At 43.3% G+C, this 17,862-nt stretch overlaps 1 protein-coding gene across 2 annotated transcripts in view; it reads left to right on the forward strand.

Moving 5' to 3' along the window:
- Positions 1 to 17,862, forward strand: part of INPP5A (inositol polyphosphate-5-phosphatase A) — a 193,731-nt gene that overhangs the window by 99,517 nt on the left and 76,352 nt on the right. For both annotated transcript variants that reach the window (XM_082285746.1, XM_082285747.1), the window contains exons 6-8: positions 2,328 to 2,431; positions 9,979 to 10,031; positions 13,744 to 13,863. In XM_082285746.1, the coding sequence (XP_082141872.1) occupies positions 2,328 to 2,431; positions 9,979 to 10,031; positions 13,744 to 13,863 (277 nt within the window). The remainder of the gene's footprint in view (positions 1 to 2,327; positions 2,432 to 9,978; positions 10,032 to 13,743; positions 13,864 to 17,862) is intronic.

The raw sequence follows: 17,862 nt of genomic DNA on the forward strand, positions 1-17,862 counted from the left end.
ATGGGAACTGTCTCAGCACACCTGAGCCCGCAGCTTCATCCCATCAGCACTGGAGGAACAGCGGCCGTTTCGCCCCAGATGCCACCTGAAGGTCCCTCCCAGTGGTCACAGTGGGAGATGTCCTGCTCCAGCAATACCTGACAGGGAAATGACAGCTGCTTTAGGACAAGAGGAGTTTTCTGGATTTGTTAGTCCTTTGTTGGCAGCTTATTTGCTACTGTATAGCTTTTAAAATAAAGTGTAAGAATTTTTTAAAAGTGAGAAAATGGGAGGAAAAAGCATAGAGGAAACAATTAATAGGAAAACAATAAATAGATGCTTGTTCCAGAAACAAAATGCTTTAAATGGTCGCTGCTTTGTTTTGCTTGGCAAAACCTTAGCAGAGCCAACTGGAATGTGAACCATGCTCATAAAGATACGTTTGGCCCAAACATCATTTAGAAGGAAAAAAATTCTTAATAAAAATCCAAGGAAATGGGTGAATGGGTGTTGTAAGTCACACGCTGTTCTCGTAACGTAGAGCAGATCCGTCTCCCAGCATAGGGTTTGTAAAATACGACCCCAAAGGCTCCCATCGTTCAGGGGAAATGTAAAACTTGCCTCTTCTCTCATGACTATTGACATTTTCACAGTGTATTAAACTCTTAAATCAGAAGAAAAATCCAAATGGATACAAACATTCTCTGCACAAAAATCATTATGAAATTCTGGTTCTACTCAAAAGCATGCAAAAAATAGATGTTTATACACAATTCAATATTCCTGGAACATCACTGTTGCTTTTCAAAATTCACTGCACAGTTGGATGTGACTGAATACAGACTGGAAAAAAAAAAGATTGTCCCTGTTTTTCAGGTCTCAGGAAGGCATATCTGCATTTTAAAATAAGAACAGTTTTCTCCTGCAGCCTCACATACTATTTGCTATAGTTTAGATCTGTTGGGCTGTTTTCACAGTGGTCAGAGGCCCAAAAGTTTGCTTACAATTTAAACTAGTGCCAAGCTGTGTGTTCTGAAGGGATGTCCTCCAAGAGAGGGGGTTTAGGCCAGTTCCAGTTAACCACTTCTGTTTACAGAAAGAATCTTGTTCTCTGGCATGAAGTCAGAAATGGAGTAGACCTGGTTTTAGTTGGAGACAGGCTGCGTTGCCCCTGTGTGCACTGCTCAGCAGTCCTGTCAACGAGCCTCTGGCTTACATGTGGTGTCAATGCCACGTGGGTCATGGGGAGGTGCCTCCCTTAGCCAACTGCTGCCTGTTATTGAAGTTCTCCCAGCAGATGCCTTCAGTTCTTACAGTCCTGCCAAATCTTTTCTGTAACCCAAAAGACATCAGGATCTCTGCTGACACTGTTAAACTTGCTGAAAGAGGCACATCCATCCACAATCTACTTAGAATGGTGCCAGATCAGTTTACCAAGATATTTTTTTAGTCATCCTCTGGGAGCCAGGCCTCAGAGTGATTGGCACGTAAAGAATGATACCTCTTTTTTCCTTGAAGATGTAATGCTGCATTATAGTAAATGCTTCCTCAGATATCCAGTAGGACTGAACAGTTTAGGACTCTTGATTATACTTGGTTTGGAGTTTTCCTCTTACACATTCCCAGCTGAAACTCAATCCAGTTGAGTAGGTCCAGCATAACGGCAGCTGTACGTCAGCTGCCCAAGCTCCTGTGTCAGAGGAGTTAAACTAAGTCAGTTTAAGTGGTTGTTTATCTTACTGCTCTTATTTTAAAACTAAGTCAGGTTCTCACCTTAGATATGCCAGTACATTGTTCTCCTCAGGTGAGAAGCCAAGGATGAAGTGGATCAAGAAGGAGAACCTCTCATTCATGAGCTGAGTAGATCCATAGGAGTCTGTGTGGTTTTTGTCTGTGATGAAACTGTTTGTTAGAGACTTTGGAAAGTGATGTACATCACCACTGAGCCTCTTGTACAAATCCAACACCCATTCCAGCTGTAAAAATCCATGCTTCATGTGCTGATGGCCAGAAAGGGTTGATCTGAAGGAAGCTGGGGGCTTCAGGGTCTCAGAGCAGCTGAGGTGGGATTCAAGTGCAAGGCTGTACAGAGACCAGGCTCATGATTAGAGATCCAGCACTTTATAGGGCTCTGGACAGTAGAAATGGCAATACCATAACTTCAAGCTGTCTGATATAAAAAGGGGTGTTTCTTTTCCCCTAGAACAAGTCAGTGCTTGCACATTTTTGATAAGACCCTGTTGATTTACCAGCTGTTTTGCAGATGCTGCTTCTTTGCTAGTAAGTGTGAGAAGATGCTCATAATGTTGAAGTTATGTATGTTAATTTTGGTTTATCTCTCTTCCTAGCTAAGAAGTATAAAAAGGTTACTGGGAAAGAAATCTACTCTGACACTTTAGAAAGCACGCCCATGCTGGAAAAAGAGAAGTTTCCACAGGATTATTTCCCTGAGGTATGTACAGAACTGTGAAGCATTCCCAAATACTGGGTTTGATTCTGATTTTCTCTGACTACTCTTGAGTAGCTCCTCTCAGTGATAAGGGCAGAATGGAATCTTGGAATTTTATTTGGTTTTCTGTCAGTTTCTTGACACCTGTAATGTGTGTTTTAAGTCATGGCATGATGTACCAAATTCCAGCAGGAAATCCTTGTGAAGGGTGACGACAGTGATGAAAAGATTCCTTTGTGCATTTAAAGCCTAAGAAATGGTGCAGTGTGCCATGGTAGGGCTGTGTGAGGGAGCCCTGCTCCTTGGCAGGGCCAGACGCTGCCATGCACCTTCCGCAGCCACGGCTCTGTCCCGGTGGATTTTGCCAGCGTGGCCGGGACCGACTGCCAGCAAAGGGAGTTGGCACTGGTGCAAGGGCCTGCCTGACTCAAACACACACTGATGTTGTCCTCTAGGGCTGCCCTCGGACTCCTTTTGTGCTTGTTCTCAGAAGAACTGGGGAGTGCTGGAGGTTTGCGATTGAAGGTCTTGGCAAAACCAGAAACACAAGCAGAACTGAGGGGTTTCTTCCACTGCACCTGCAAGTGTAGACTCTCTTCTTTGATGTCTCCTTTAATTTTCTCAGTTTTAATTTCTTAAGAACATCTAGAACATGAGTGTTTAATGGTTAATGTTTTCTTCAAACCAAGTGAATAAATTTGTTGAACTCCTGTAACATTTGTGGATCACACAGGCATGTCACTACTTTAGTAAAAGGAAGAACTAAATAAACTCCTAAAATTAATTTAGAATTTGTAAATATACACACTTAAAGATATTTACATAATGCTTGTGTGCTTGGCAGAGTATTGCATAAAATAGTTATGGGATTGATAGGGTGAAGGTTGTTCTTTTTCTTGGCTTTGATGCTAAATTATTTATTTTTGTATCTCAGTACTGGAGGGAAAAGTGGCTTCGACATAATTTTGCAAAGTGTTTACTTCCTGTGAATAAACATCTCAAATACTTCTTTGAAGTTAAGCGTTACATCATTTTGCAGGAACTTGAGACGGTTCCTCGGGTGTTTGTTTTTCCCCTCCATTGGCTGTAGCAGTGTGGGTGACTGGCAGTGCTGTGAATAACATGACTGCAGTGCTGAGAGCACTGCACCGCACAGTGAGTGCTGCCATTGTGCCTCACAGCACTAGGACAAGCTGTGAATTGCTCACTGATACCCAGGGAGAATTATTTCCTCCTTTACTTCTGCTTTTGCTTCATTGTGAGACTGGCAAAGCTGTAACTTGTTCAGCATTGTTTATTACCTCTCTTGCATCAACAACTCTTCCCAGTCTCTCGGAGCAATGGTTGAGTCTTGGGGCTTTCCCACACGGTTTTGTGGAGCAGGAATGGCGTTCGTTCCTTGTGGGTGCTCAGGGATCAGGTGTTCCCATGTCTGCATTAGCAACTGCAGCTCCCCCATTCCATACACCCTCCTGTGCTGCTTTTGGATGGGACTATGGGGTCTGGAACCCGAGGAGCAGCCTTTGGAGGCTGTGGCACCCTCATACTGGTCCCATTGGTTCCAGTGCCTTAAACGACTGTTCTAAGCAGAAACCTCCGTGTTTTCGTTGTCAGGGGTAGAGTTTACCTGGAGGAGGACGAAACAGGAAAGGAGAAAAGCCACAAATACATGCAATTAAGTCACAAACAAATCTCTGAAACACCTTGAAGGTTCAGTTCTGTTCCTGCCCCCAGCACAATCTCTGAGAATGCTGTTGCAGCCAGGCCCATGGAACAGGCTGGGACCGTGCTGTTGCAGAGCTTCACACAGAAGGAGAGGAAAGGGACAGGGGCTCTCCAGGTCTGCAGTGATGTGAATAACAGCAGCATCTGCATTGCAGCTCTGTAGCTTGTGTGCTCACCTGGCCTGCACCCTGGCATGTGCCAACCCAGTATATTTTCATGTGACTTGAAAAGTTAGAAAATAATTGCAGTGATTTTTAGACTACGCTGTTTCTGTTTGGGACTGGAGACCAAGAAGTGTCTCAAACACACAGAGCAACAGCAGAAAACAACAGGGAGATAGTTTTGGTTCTCATATGCATTTTTCTATATGTAAAGCTAAAATTGATCTTGCTATCACGTGTTTTCTACCTAGACAAATGTTAGAAATAACAACAGCAATTAAGAGGCCACAAAATAATGTGTATTTTGGAAATTTGGGTTGACCCAGGAGAACATAGGAGCAGTATATTTGCCCAAACATTGCATTGACATGCTCTTGTGTGTTTTAGCCAGACCTTTCATATCACATCTGCAATTTTTTGTGTGAGAAATGGTTTAAGACTGATTTCTTTTTATTGCAGCTGTTTAAGGATGATCTAAAAGTAATTACAGTGATTGAGGCATAATGCAATTCAAAATAATTACAGCCCACTGCATATAAAACTAACAAAACTTTCTGCCTTGATTTATGGGTCCTCTTGGCAAGGCATAAACCTCAAATGATGCCTCTGGGAGCAACACTCTAGATAATGTTAGGCCATTTTAAAAAAAGCAGATTTGTGTAGTCTATCAGGCCTGAGTAATTTTTTTTTCTCATAGTGAGAAATTGGTTGTTATCATAGATCACAGATACTGCTCAAAGCTCTTATGAAAGATGAATTAATTTCACTAATGCTTTAATGCAAACCTTTCATGGAGGAGGCTGTATGGTGATAACCTTACTGCGGTCTCTCCTTTCTCAATTATGATTTATGTTGTCTTTTAGTAGATGAAACTGCCTGTATTCACAATCCATCTGCTGGCTAAAGGAATCCTATTAACAGAGGATCTGAGAAGAGACTTAATAATGTAAGGTGAAAGATGTGGTATCCCCTTTCTGGGACATGAAGTAGGATTTTTTTTTTCCTTTTTTAAAATGTAGATTACTCTCTGAGAGCATAAGATGACCTATGTCATCTCCACCTGGTTTTATGCTGGCTTACAGATGGTGTAGCAGCTAGTGACTATTTGTTAAAGTAAAAATAAAGATTGTTGCATTGAAATCTGCAATAAAAAGCAAATTTCTCTTTCCTCCTTCCCAAGCCATAGCTCTTCTTTACATTCTGTTTCCAAAACTTCCCACTTTCCAAATACTTCATTTAGAAATACGAAAGCACATACATGATCCAAAAATACATAAGGCACATTGTTCAGCTGCACTGTGTATCTCAGGGTAAGGATGATACCTTCATACCAGAGCTGTTGAGCTATAGCTCCTGGGCTGCATTAGGCCCAAAGCCTGCTAACTTCTGCATTCCTAATGTTAAATAGACAAGTTACTGATAACTGAAATATTTATTGGAGTTAAAGGAATTAAATGTGTTCAAGTTTTAAGTAGCTAAAGGTAGTTTGCAGGTTGGGGTGGGGTAATACACCAGCTGCACAATGAAACAAGTGTTATTTTACAGTACGGAGGCACAGGTGTTCCTGCTTTATTCAGCCTCAGCTGTGTGACCTTTTCCAGTGTAGGCTTAAGCTCCTCCCTTGTCTCCTGTGCTGCCTTCTCCTTGGACCAGGTAAAAGCCCAAGCCCTCATGGTTCTGTCCACCACTTGTTGCTTTTTGGCAATGACTCAGTCTGGAGCATTATGGAGCTGCTGACTTCAAATAGTTACTGAAGCAACTGGTCTAAGGAAAGAAAGGAAGTAATTTTGAGGTAGAAACTACATTCTACATTGTTTTCATGGCAAGTTGCCATAATACAGCTCTATTTCCTATCTAGTTAAACACTGAGCATGTTGTGAGCACGGGGGACATGGGCTCCTGTGTAAGGCTGTGAGAAGGAGGAGGTCTCACCCCGGCAATGAAGGCTTGTCAGTGCTGGATATTGCTCAGTGCCTGGGTCGCTCTTGCTGCCAGTATTTGGCTGATTCCTGTTTCAGGTTTCCCTCTGAGCTGTGGTGTTCCTTTAAGGAGCTGCAATTACACTGCAGTCATCACCACTTTAATATGTCTTTCCTTCATGCCCTGCTTTGTATGGTTGAATAAACCCTTCCTGGGTCACTATTTAATTTGATATGGTCCCCCTCAGTAAAATGATGGAGAAAAGATGAATTAAGGCTCTGTGCTGGTCATTATCAATCATGGTTTGTGTGCATTACTTATTGCTCACAGTGCTTTTTGACATTAGCCCTCTCTAACCTCTCTCTTCATGTTAATGCTGCCTGGAGGTCCTTTCCCCCAATGTAGCAGGGGTTATTTATGTAGGTGGTGGTTCTGGGGGGTTTTAAAAGGTCAGCACAATCTCCTCAGGGACTCTATTCACAAAGGAAAAGCTGGCAGAATGTAACTATCAGTTTTCAAATTGTGATTTTAAAAACCATATTTTTTTGGTGAGGACCTCTGATAGTGAGGTGTCAGAGCTCCAGTTACACTGGTTAAAGTACACTGGTGGCAAAGTGGCCTCTCGTACATACTGCTCCCCTTGAACAGGAATTCACATGTGTGTGAGGAAAGCTTTCATAGGAAATACTGTATTTTATGCTGTTATGAAATACAAATCGTGTTGCAAATACCTTTTTATTGACTTGCATCAGCATAGGCTTATGTTAAACAGAGTCAGGCAGCAGTGCCAAGGGCTGGGCATGCTGTGTACTGGTACTGCGAGGTGTCAGTGACAGAATTGGAGTGGGGTCCTGTGGGTGCCTGGGTCTAGATTTCACGTTCCAGTCAGATTTCACATCCTGCTGGAGAAGTGGATGAGGACTGACAACAGGACACTGGGCCTCATACACTTTGGTTATAGAAAACTAAACTAGTTTATGGAGTGTATGTGCATGAGCCTGTGACAGCAGGCAGTGCCCATCCAAAGAAGAAGGGCTCTGGCTGGTGTCATTGCAAGGTTTCTTGCTGCCATCCTAAGGGCTGGGAAAACACATGTTTTACAGGCATTTTCAGGAAGGTTTACAGGTGTCATCTCCCCAGGCATTGGAAGCTGATGGAGCAAATCTTCCTGAATAACCAATTACATGGAGAAAGGGGTGTGCTATGGATACTGTAGGCATTGTCTCTAGCAAAGCCTTCCAATGCAGTCTGTCACAGTGTCCTGGAAGCCCAGTTGGTGGCACCTGTACTGGGAGTCAGCTGAGAAGTTGGCCAGCCCCCAGGGTGACGGGGTGATGGACAAATGGCAGCTGGTTGGCAGTGGTGTTCCTCAGGGTTCAATCAGTACTATCAAACAGCTCTGTTAGTGCACGTTCAGCTTGGCAGTGCTGTCAGCTGGGGGAGCAGTCAGTATGCTGGAGGGCAGGAATGCTGTTGGAGGACCTTCAGCAGGCTGAAGGGAACCTCATGGAATTCAGCAAAGCTTAGTGCCAAGCTGGATCCCTGGATCCCTCCCTCACAAAGTGGTACAGGCTGGAGGTGATTATCCAGGAAACAGCAAAGTACATGGGTCTGTTTGGACAGCAAGGTGAAGATAATCCAGCACTGTACTTGGATGGCAGAGAAGGCCACCAGCATCCCAGTGTGTGCTAGGTCCCAGAAAGGGGCTCCTCCATCTGTTTGGCACTCCAAGGCCACGACATGTCTCCAGTGTCTTATTTGGGATCTCTGTCCTGGGCAAACATGGGCAGACGGGAGCAAGCAGAGCAGTGGCACCTCTGGGGCTGGAACAGAGGGTGTGGGAGGAGACACCAGAGAGCCTGTCTGTGCCCCCAGAAGAGGGAGGGGACAGGCTCCAAGGAATGTGACAGCTGCCCCTGGGTGGTTTCAGGAGCAGGACAAGGGGCAGCAGTTGCAGCAAGAGAAAATCTGATTTAATCTGAGAAAAGCTTTTACCATGAGGGTAAACAGTAGAAGATGGGCCCAGACAGGTTGTGGAATCACTGTTCTTGGAGATGCTCAAAACCCAGCTTAGTATGACTCTAAGCAACATGATCTGGTTGGGCATGTTTTGGTGTTGGATCTTTTGAAGTACCTGCCATGTTGCCAAAGAGGAAAACAGCAAATGAGAAATGGCAGCTTGATTGAAAACATTATCTTGGACCGCATCGTAGGCTTGGACTACTTGATTTTAAGTTCAGTGTAGTTGTTTCTAAGGTGGAAATGACAAAGCTCCCTTTTTTTAATCAAGATTAAATTTGAGCCAATTTTGAATGCTTTTAGCATTAGCATTTTTTCTTTGGTTTGCCTTTGAATAAGTGTTGACATCTCTACTTGTAACTGTGCCCTCATGAGCATCACAGAAGAGACCTTACTGGATTGTGGGAATTATGATTCAGCCATGGATCCTGTTAGGAAGGATTAGAGTGTTTGTTTTCCAGCCAACCATACCCTGAGTGGTTGCTGGACCTGCAGAAGAGGCTGTTTTTCACTGTTTAAAAAAATTCGCAATAAAGTAGATTATTATTTGAAGTATAATTATTATGGTGATGTTTCTGGTTGGTCTTGGCTGCAGTCACCATGCTTGTGCCTAAGAAGAAGGGGAGGGAGATTGGTCCCTTTTCACTGTGGGGTGGTCAGAAGATGCAGACTAGGTTGGACAGGGCTTGGAGCAACATGGTCTACTGGAAGGTGTCCCTGGCCACAGCAGGGGAGTTGGAACAAGATGGTCTTGAAAGTCCCTTCCAACCCAAGCCAGTCTGTGATTCTGTGATCCATTTTAAGACAGTCTCATTTGGTTTGTTGAGGCCCTTCACTATCTCAGCAGTATTTAGGACTGAGGGCTGTCTGTTCGCAGAGAGGAGAATAAATATACCTGGCCTCAGCAGAGGTTTGGGGGAGTGGTACCTATGACTGGGGGTGCTCTGCTGGGGCTGGCAATTTATTCACAATAAGGAGTCGCAGTCTTTAGCTACAAAATCATATATTTAGGCCTGTGTGGTGCAATATTCATTCCCAGAGCACATCAGCCTAGACACACACGCATTGTTAACCGGGAATAAATAGGATGCAGAATCATGTCTTCTTATGGGAGGTTGTAGTTTGTGTCAGTGGCTCGGAAGTGGTGCTGAAAAAGCCCTTCTTGTATCGTAAATGATATGTATGGGCACAAGCTGAATTGTGCCTTTCTTGCCAATGGTGCAGCTATGATGAATGTAATCTTTTACCATTATTTAAATTCTTAACTTTTATAGAAATATTGGGTGGCTTGGCTCAGCAAGAGAAATAGCTTTCTAGCAGATCTCATTCATTTTAATTTGATGTAAATCTCTGATGACATTTCAGGTAAAATTGCAAAGAAAACATTTGTGCATAGGCAATAAGAATTTGCTGGTTTAAGCTAAGCATAAATACAGTTGGAAAGCTTTCATATTTGGTTATCTTTTATCTATAAACAACTGCCAGGGCTCATGTTAATTTTACACATAAGGTTGTAACTGCTGCAGGACCAAAAATACAACTAATTCCAGGACTTAAAAAACACAGTATCTGTTTTCAAGGTACCTCAGTTTGTGTTCAGTGCTTCTTGGTTATAATGAATGAGTATGAATGAGTTCTGCTTTATTTTGTTCTCTGTGTCAGTACATTTCACTTTTGCAGTAATCTTTGCCTAAGGTGACTGGTTCTTACTCATTTGTTTTTCAGTGCAAGTGGTCCAGAAAAGGTTTCATTAGAACAAGATGGTGTATTACTGATTGGTAAGTTGCATCTTTTAAGTTGTTTCTGATTACATGTGTTTTATGTTTGTTTGTTAACAACTATTTCAAGAAGCTGTTTCCATGTGTAGATTGGTCTGTTCATAGAGCGGGTTGGTTCCAAACAGTTGCTTTATTATCTGTTGAACATAAAGTGCTCAGTAAATTGTAATGATGCATAACCAGAAGTGTTGTTAATGCTCACACTTAGCATTAGTGTGGGACCGTTCAGTCAGGGATTGTCAAACAGCTTGGTGCCTGTGAGCCAGGCCATGGGAGTCAGTCACAGCGTGGAGCTGACACTTCCCCCACTGCTGCTCCCATCAGTCCTGATGCTGCTGGGGCTTGGCAGCATCTCCCCTGGGTCAGGCACCATGGCCTGCCTATGTGCAGCCCTCACCTCCGGGGCTTCTGTGGGAAGAGCTTGTTCTCTAGGCACTGCTTCAGATTTCTCTAAGCCTACCTGGGAATCCGACCTTGCTTTTTTTCCGTATAGCCATGGTTTTGGTCTTTACTACTTACTTATGTTATAGTCACCTACATGTACAGGAACATTCAACACTTTTCCCTTCCTTGTGTGGTTGTTTCACATCTTAAAATTGGAAGCTTGATTTTGAAATCTTGTGAATGTTTATATAGGCTGACTTTTGAGTACTGAACAGTGTTCTGGCTTTGTTGGCATAAGCATGTTTATTTAATTAAGCAGCCTGTGAAAACAGAAACGGTATCAGGTTTTCTCCTTTTATAGACTTCTGACCCAGAAATTGGGCAGGCAGTTGATAATGTAGGTTCATGTTAATTTTACAGATCCATATGCGTGGGGTGTGATTCCAGCAGTAGATAACTGCAGAAGTGGGTATTAACCTCAGATGCTAATGTGGCCTTTGCTCTTGTATCATGACTTCTCTAGGTTCTGTCTCTTCTGTTCTCTGGGATTTCCTCTCTGCTGAAAAAATAACATTAATTTATTTTTAGGCCTTTCCAAGAAAAAAAATGTCCTTCAGAGACAGATTTAAATTTAATGTTTTCTTGCGGGGGGTATTAAAAAAGGGCGTTCTTTGGGAGGATCAGTCTGTAGTGGATGTTTGGATGAGATCATACACCATGCTCATGTCTGTCAGGGGTGTGTTGGGCAGTGAGGATGAGGAACCTCACAGCTTCTCCTAGTCTGTAATGAGCCGAGCCATGGTGGTAGTTCTGTCTGGAATAATTTGCAATTATGATCCACATGATCTAACAAGGTCTCAGATGTTTCTAATGGGAAGCTGAAGGGGCGAGTTACTATGAACACTTTCTGAAGAATGAAAGTGAAATACTATGGAAAATACAGGGGCTTATAAAATACACCTAAGGAAGTCTGAGTGCATAATGTAACTCTTCAGGGTGTGATGAGTGTTTGCACCCAGTCTCTGTGCATGTGAACAAAGTTCTGCCCATTTTCAGAATCGTGAAAACCAATTTCATAAATCATGACTTTTGATTAATACATTTCTACATTCTAATAGGTCAGTAAAAATAGAGCCCAGACACTTGTTATTACTACTTCTGGGAGAGTCCTTGAAGGGAACTATTCATTTTCCCTGCCTAGGAAAATATTGTTACAGAATGTAACCTCATGCCAAAAAACAGGGGGGCCCCTAAAAAACAGAAAAGTGACCTTAACAGACTTCAGAGAGCTATCCTTTCTCCTCCTCTGTGATTCAGTGGTCTGTCCCAATTGAGTTTCTCTGTGAATCCAGATTTTTCAAACCCATTATTCTTCATTAACTTACCTTTAGTGTGGACAAAGAACTAAAGAATCCTGGGGCACTAATGAGTTTTCACATTATGTAAAAATGAAAGAGAACTACATAACTACATGTGCTTTTATTTTGCGGGGTTTTTAGTATCTTGACTATAAGGTGAAGGTGTTTGTTTCTATTCCAGTAGTTCCCAGTGTTAGTGTTTTAACGGGTGCAAGATAGTGCACTGAATGCATTACAGTCTTAAATATAGTTTACATACATAGTTTATATTTGCTGGGAAGGATGGAGTAGAGAACTTGTAATACTTAGGTGGGGCATCAACTCTGAGAATGTTTGCAAGAAAATCAGTGGTCAGAATCAGAAACCAGAATAGTTTTGATATTTTTGAGGAAGTAGTATTGGGAGATGACAGTCAGGGAAGTGCAAAGCATTGCACTTTGAGAGGAGAATTTAAAAGCACCAATACTATTTTGGGAATAACTGACTCATTACCCCTGCTGTAGAAAAGGATCAAGGGAGAAGGAATTTAATATGGATCATTATTATCTTACTGAGATGTGTTAATAGATAGATCCTGTGAAGGACACAAAGGGGGAAGGCATGGTAATTATTTATGTGAGTGCTGCCAAGGCCTGTGATAGAGTGTTCTGTTTGGCTTTGAGTGCTGTGCTCTAGGTACGCTGGAAAGAGGACAGGAGAGGCAGGAATGGTGGAAGTATTTTGGTAGGGGGTGAGAATCTTTGGCTGACCACAGCAGGGAAACTGGTTGCTGTCTGTTCACCCTGCAGAAGGGGCAGAATTCAGTCTAATTTGCAGGAGAATAGATAATATGATGAAAATTTGAGTTTAAGGACAAGGAAGTTGCAGGTGGAAAGTCCTTCATTGGTAAGTTTTAAGAGCAAGCATGTTTTAGACACATGGGGGTGAGTTACAGATACCTTTACACATGAGGTGAGCTGGTGACGTGGGGCCCTCCCTGTCCTACAGGGATTCTTTCTGTCCCTCCTTCAGACAGGACTGGTTTTCTCCAGCTGTCATGTTTTGTATTTACGTGATCATTATATCTTTATAAGAAGGTTAGTGGGACTGCTTCCCCATCAGTGTGGGTTCACTGGACAGGATGTGCTGTTCCCTGGAGTCAGGTATTTTCACCAGGATCTCTGGCAGAGCCCTTTGTGCTGAGTGATCTGTGTGTCTGACCATGCTCTCACTGTTCTCACTGCCCTTATTGCTGTGTCCAGGTCCATTCCCAATTCTGCCATGGTCTGGAAAACCTCCCTGAGCATAGCTTGGGGTTTCTGCTTGATGTCTCTCTCAGCCAGAGCCTGTCCATGCACTTGCTGGCAGGCTGCAGGTAGGCTTAGGGGGCTTTTCTGGCCTAAACAAATCTGTGATTCTGTGGTCTCACAGGCATGGCACAAGAGAAGCAGCAGGTGTCCTCTTCCCAACTGGAAGTGGTGTGTGTATTGACTGCTGCTGTCTTGGCATTCTCCAGACAGGGACAGATGAGGAGTCACAGTGATATGATGTACTCCTTAATGTCAGTAACACTCCCCTCTCAGTAGCTTCTCATGGTTATTGCAAAGCCACAGTTCTGCTCAGCACCTAGCTGCAGCTTTGTAATCCAGAAGTTGTTTACACATTCAATTTTGTTTTAAAAATATTTTAGTGAGAGGGTACTGCCTGATTTCTTGAATTGTAACTGACAAATAGCTTTTCATTTTCATGTTATGCATCCTTTAATCAAAAGACTTGATGGAGTCTTACCTATGGATGAGCTGTAATCTTGATGGCAGTCTCTGACAATTTTGTGACTATGATAGCTTAATCTGTTCAGTTCTTGTGAGTAAATATTAAGGTAACGTAAGAGTGAATACAGTACGTGCTGTGTTGAATGATTTGCTGATGCAACAAATGGTTTTTTTTCTTTTATCCTGAATCATTTTATTTTTTTCCTTTTTTTGTCATAGTGCCTTTGACTTGGTAAACATTCATCTTTTCCATGATGCTTCCAATTTAATTGCTTGGGAAACAAGCCCATCGGTTTACTCAGGAATACGGCATAAGGCTCTTGGCTATGTACTTGATAGGTATGTATTAGCCTTTCCTGGCCTCTTTCAATCTCTGTGTTCATAAGCAGCATATGAAAGATGTTTCAAATGGCACACAGAAATGCAGAGGGTTTTATTCTGTCACTGTTTTATTCTGGTTACTGCTTGCCAGAGTTTTCTAGACAGTGCTGATTACAGATGACTTTATGACACTAATTCTTCAAAGCCAAATTACCAAATTACTGATCTCGGGGAACCACTCTGAAGTCACCAGAATTGCAGAGTAGAAACCATATTTATTTTCTAAATGTGTTAGGTAGATTAGCTTATTTTTAGACTATGTGGACTCTAATAAAGCTGCCATTCAAGTGCGTCTTCTGTTACAGAATAACAGAATAATTCCAGTTGGAAGTGGCCTGTGGAAGTCCCTTATTTATCCCCCTGGTCTGAGCAGGGCTGGTTTCAGCAGCTTGTCCAGCTGAGCTTTGAGCAGCTCCAACATGGTGGTTTGTAGCTCCTCTGGGCCACCCATTGCTGTGTTTGACTATCCTCACTGTGAAACTTTCTGTCCCTATTACCCAGCCAGAGTTTTCTTCAAAGTGGGTTTGTGTCCATTGCCCAGATCTTTTGGCATGCATTGCTGACCAAGTCTGGTTTTTCCTTTATCTAACTACCAAATAGATAAAGCCAGCAACAGAGTCCTCTTGTAGACAACTTTTCTGCAACCTGAACAAACCCAGGTCTTTCAGCCTCTCCTTGTGGGCCCCTCCACATGGAGCTGGTGGTGCTGTAATCTCCACTCCAGCTGGGTGCAGCAGGCAGTTCACCTTGGCAGCAACACAGCATTTGTGTATAGTCACCACTGGTATTAACAGCCATGTGGGTTCTAATGGTATTACAGAGCTGGTTCATCTGTTGAGTGGTACAATACAGAGGAGTCCCAAAAATACCCAGAAATTTACAGCTGCCCTAATTATGAAGTCAGGAGAAAGACAGCTTTCTCTTGAGTAAGAAAAGAATGTTTCTGCATGGGCATTGGTGTGTTGGCAGAGTGAACAGGTATTTCTCTTAGGAGGTGCCAGTCGGCTTCATGTTTGCCTGAGAAACAGAACTTCAGTGTGTCTCTTCAGAACAGCCATGGCACACGCTGCAATCCATGGCATAATGGGGCACTTAACACGAACTGCTGAGCCTGGAAGGAATATAGAACCAGAGCACTTTATGTGCTGTTTTCCTGCTCTGAGCCCTGCTGTCCAGCAGCCCATGGCCGTGTGCCAGGGTGCTGTGTTCAGAAGTCTCTTTAACAAGACCCCCAGTGACCGTGGGACCACTGCTGCTGTTCCCTGGAGCGAGGGCTGGGCGACGGGCACCTGGCCAGCATCGCCTCTGTCCTTCCCCAGAGCGAGGAATGGGGGTCCCAGCCCAACCAGGGGTGGTGAGTCCCATTCTGCTGCCCCACACAGCCTTTTGGCTGAGGCCACATCACTGGCAAGGGCCAATCCCTTGCTGGCTGAGGGGAGGGGAGCACGTGCCTGGCTTCGTGGGGAACCACTGCCCACAACGGTCTGCTGCGCCTCTGCTGCCTGGCATCTGCTCGCAGCCTCCCTGTGCATGGCAGAGGCGTAAGGGATCCCCATCCACAAGCAGCTGTCAGCTCTTCTGCCTCTCTCTGGCAGCAGCCTGGAAGTTACAGACACTCCTGAACAAAGCAGTTCATGCGTTGGAAAATACCTCATTGCCATTTTTCCCTATGTAGCTTTTCACTGGAAAAGGTTCTGAACTGTTGTAGTGGAGTGTAAATGCCTTTCCATTCATGTTCTCTCTCAAGTTGCCTTCCTCTCTGTGGGTTTTCTGTCCTGTAAGAGCAGGTAGGTGGGATAGTAGAGACTGCCTTTCCCCCAGCAGGGGGCTGAGCGGGAATTTCTCCAAACAGGAATTTACCATCACCTTTGGGATGATCCAAGGGTGAACAGGAAAAAGCCAGTATGCCTTTCTCCTGTATCACTTGCAAAACCTGCTCAAACCATTCAAAAATGCTGGAGGCACCTGGAAGGTTTGCATGGGTAGCATATATACAAATATATAAAAGATCCCTGATTTACAGAACAGGGACACAGGAAGATCAGGATCTGCTCTCAGCACAGTCTGAGTGCATATTCTTGAGTTCCGTTGTCTAGAGCAGTATGGGATTTTTATTTCATTTTTTCTTGGCTTCATTGGTCTCCTCTTCTTTTTTAATGCTTTGCATGAGGAAAACCTGTGCAAACCTTTTGCATTATTTATTGCACACTTGTTTGCAGCATACAGTGTGCTTCATTAGCTAATTTTGACTTTGGACCTCCCACGATGCCCTGGCGAGGGTTAGGTAATAACACTGTAGTATTAGTGTCAGCTGTGGGTCAGGGATGTCACGATGGTATATCATTAAAATGTGACACTGCCAAAAACTGCCCCAACTCCCCTGTCCTTAGAAAAGGAGCCCTTCGATTTTGGGTTGCACAGTGCCACAGCAAGCTCGCCGTGGATGAATTGTTCATTTTGAGGGAGCAGCCAGCCGCAGATCCGGACCTCCACAGTGCAGTGATGGGCTGGCGGGCACAAAGGGGGAGTTCTGTAGCGCAGTGAATAATGGGAAGCCCCTTTCATCGGCAGGACTAACCTTTTGGCAGCCACCAGCACACTCTATTCTGATCTGCTGATTGGGGAGGACAATACACTGAAGCTTACTTTGAATGAATGCTGCCACCAACAGTGTCCCCATTCAGGGGCTTTGGGAACCATCTTTGGCCATTGTCCCCCAGCACTCCCCTCAGACAGCAGGAAAAGGGAAAGTGAGAGAAGCTATAGGGGGAAAAGTACTTCTTTTCTTGGCTTTAATCTCTCTTTAAAGCTTCATAGATACACATTTCCAGCTGAGCTACTGGAACTATGCAGTGTCAGATAAATACAGAAGAGAGAGGTTTCAAGCTGAGCTTTCAAATCCCCTTATCTGCATGAACTAATAATGCAGATTTAGTGCTGTTAAAAACAGAGACTGATAAGTCTTTTCCTTTAAAGCCTTTAAACTGCTAAAGAGCATTTAACAGCAATGCAGTTCAAACCCAATGAACAATGCTGAGAAGGAAAACAGTTTAATGAGCTAAACCTTCACTGAATGAAACAGAAACACCTTCTCACAGTTGATTTAGGTCACTGTGGGAGTCAGTGAAAGCTTAGTTGTGTTCACGCTGCATCTTCATAAACATGAGTTATGTACAGCCTTTCATCTGGGCAACAGCTACCACAGCAGTTTGGGATGCAAACCAGAAGAGAGTTTGCAAATAAAGCTCAGATGGATGAATTTAACTGTTCAGATTGACAGGGAACTTGATATCTCCAAAATTATTTTAGCCACAAAGTTTTAAAGCTTAACAAAAAAGCTGTGCAACATCACAGCAGTGCTGAGCGGGGGGAGGTTGGGGGAAAAACAAGGAAAAAGCATTGGGCAAATGATATAAAGTTGTGCTAAAATTCTTCTCCTGGGGAATTCTGTTAGTAATCCTAATAGCGTGTTTGGGGAGTAGAAAGGTTTGTTCTTTTAGCTTTAATGAAGGTTGAGCTTTAATAAAGTTACATCTGAAGTGATTCAGCTTTAATAGCATTAAAACCAATTAAATAGAAAGAAGACCACTTTTAAAGGCAGCTCACTGGTATGTGCTGAGCCAGATTGCATTTAATATTTGCTATTTAGCAAGGGAGAAGATGTGGTGTCGGATTGTTGCTTTATGGACCAAGAGGATTGGAATCACACTTGTTAAACAAATATTTGCTTGTATCTTTACAAATACATACACAGCATATATGTAGAAAATTGAGGTGTGTAATGAGTCTCTGTTAGCACCAATGTAAACCCAAACCGAGCCCCCAGAAGTCAGTTACGTTGTTCCAGGTAGACACAGTACAGTAAAACTGAATTTGCTTTAAAATGAGATAAGAACATCTGCTTTATATTTTGTGGGGAAAAAAAATTCTTCAAGGCCCGTTTTGGATCATTTCCAT

This window comes from Coloeus monedula (genome assembly GCF_965178545.1).
Source record: "Coloeus monedula genome assembly, chromosome: 8".
NCBI classification, from domain to species: Eukaryota; Metazoa; Chordata; class Aves; order Passeriformes; family Corvidae; genus Coloeus; species Coloeus monedula.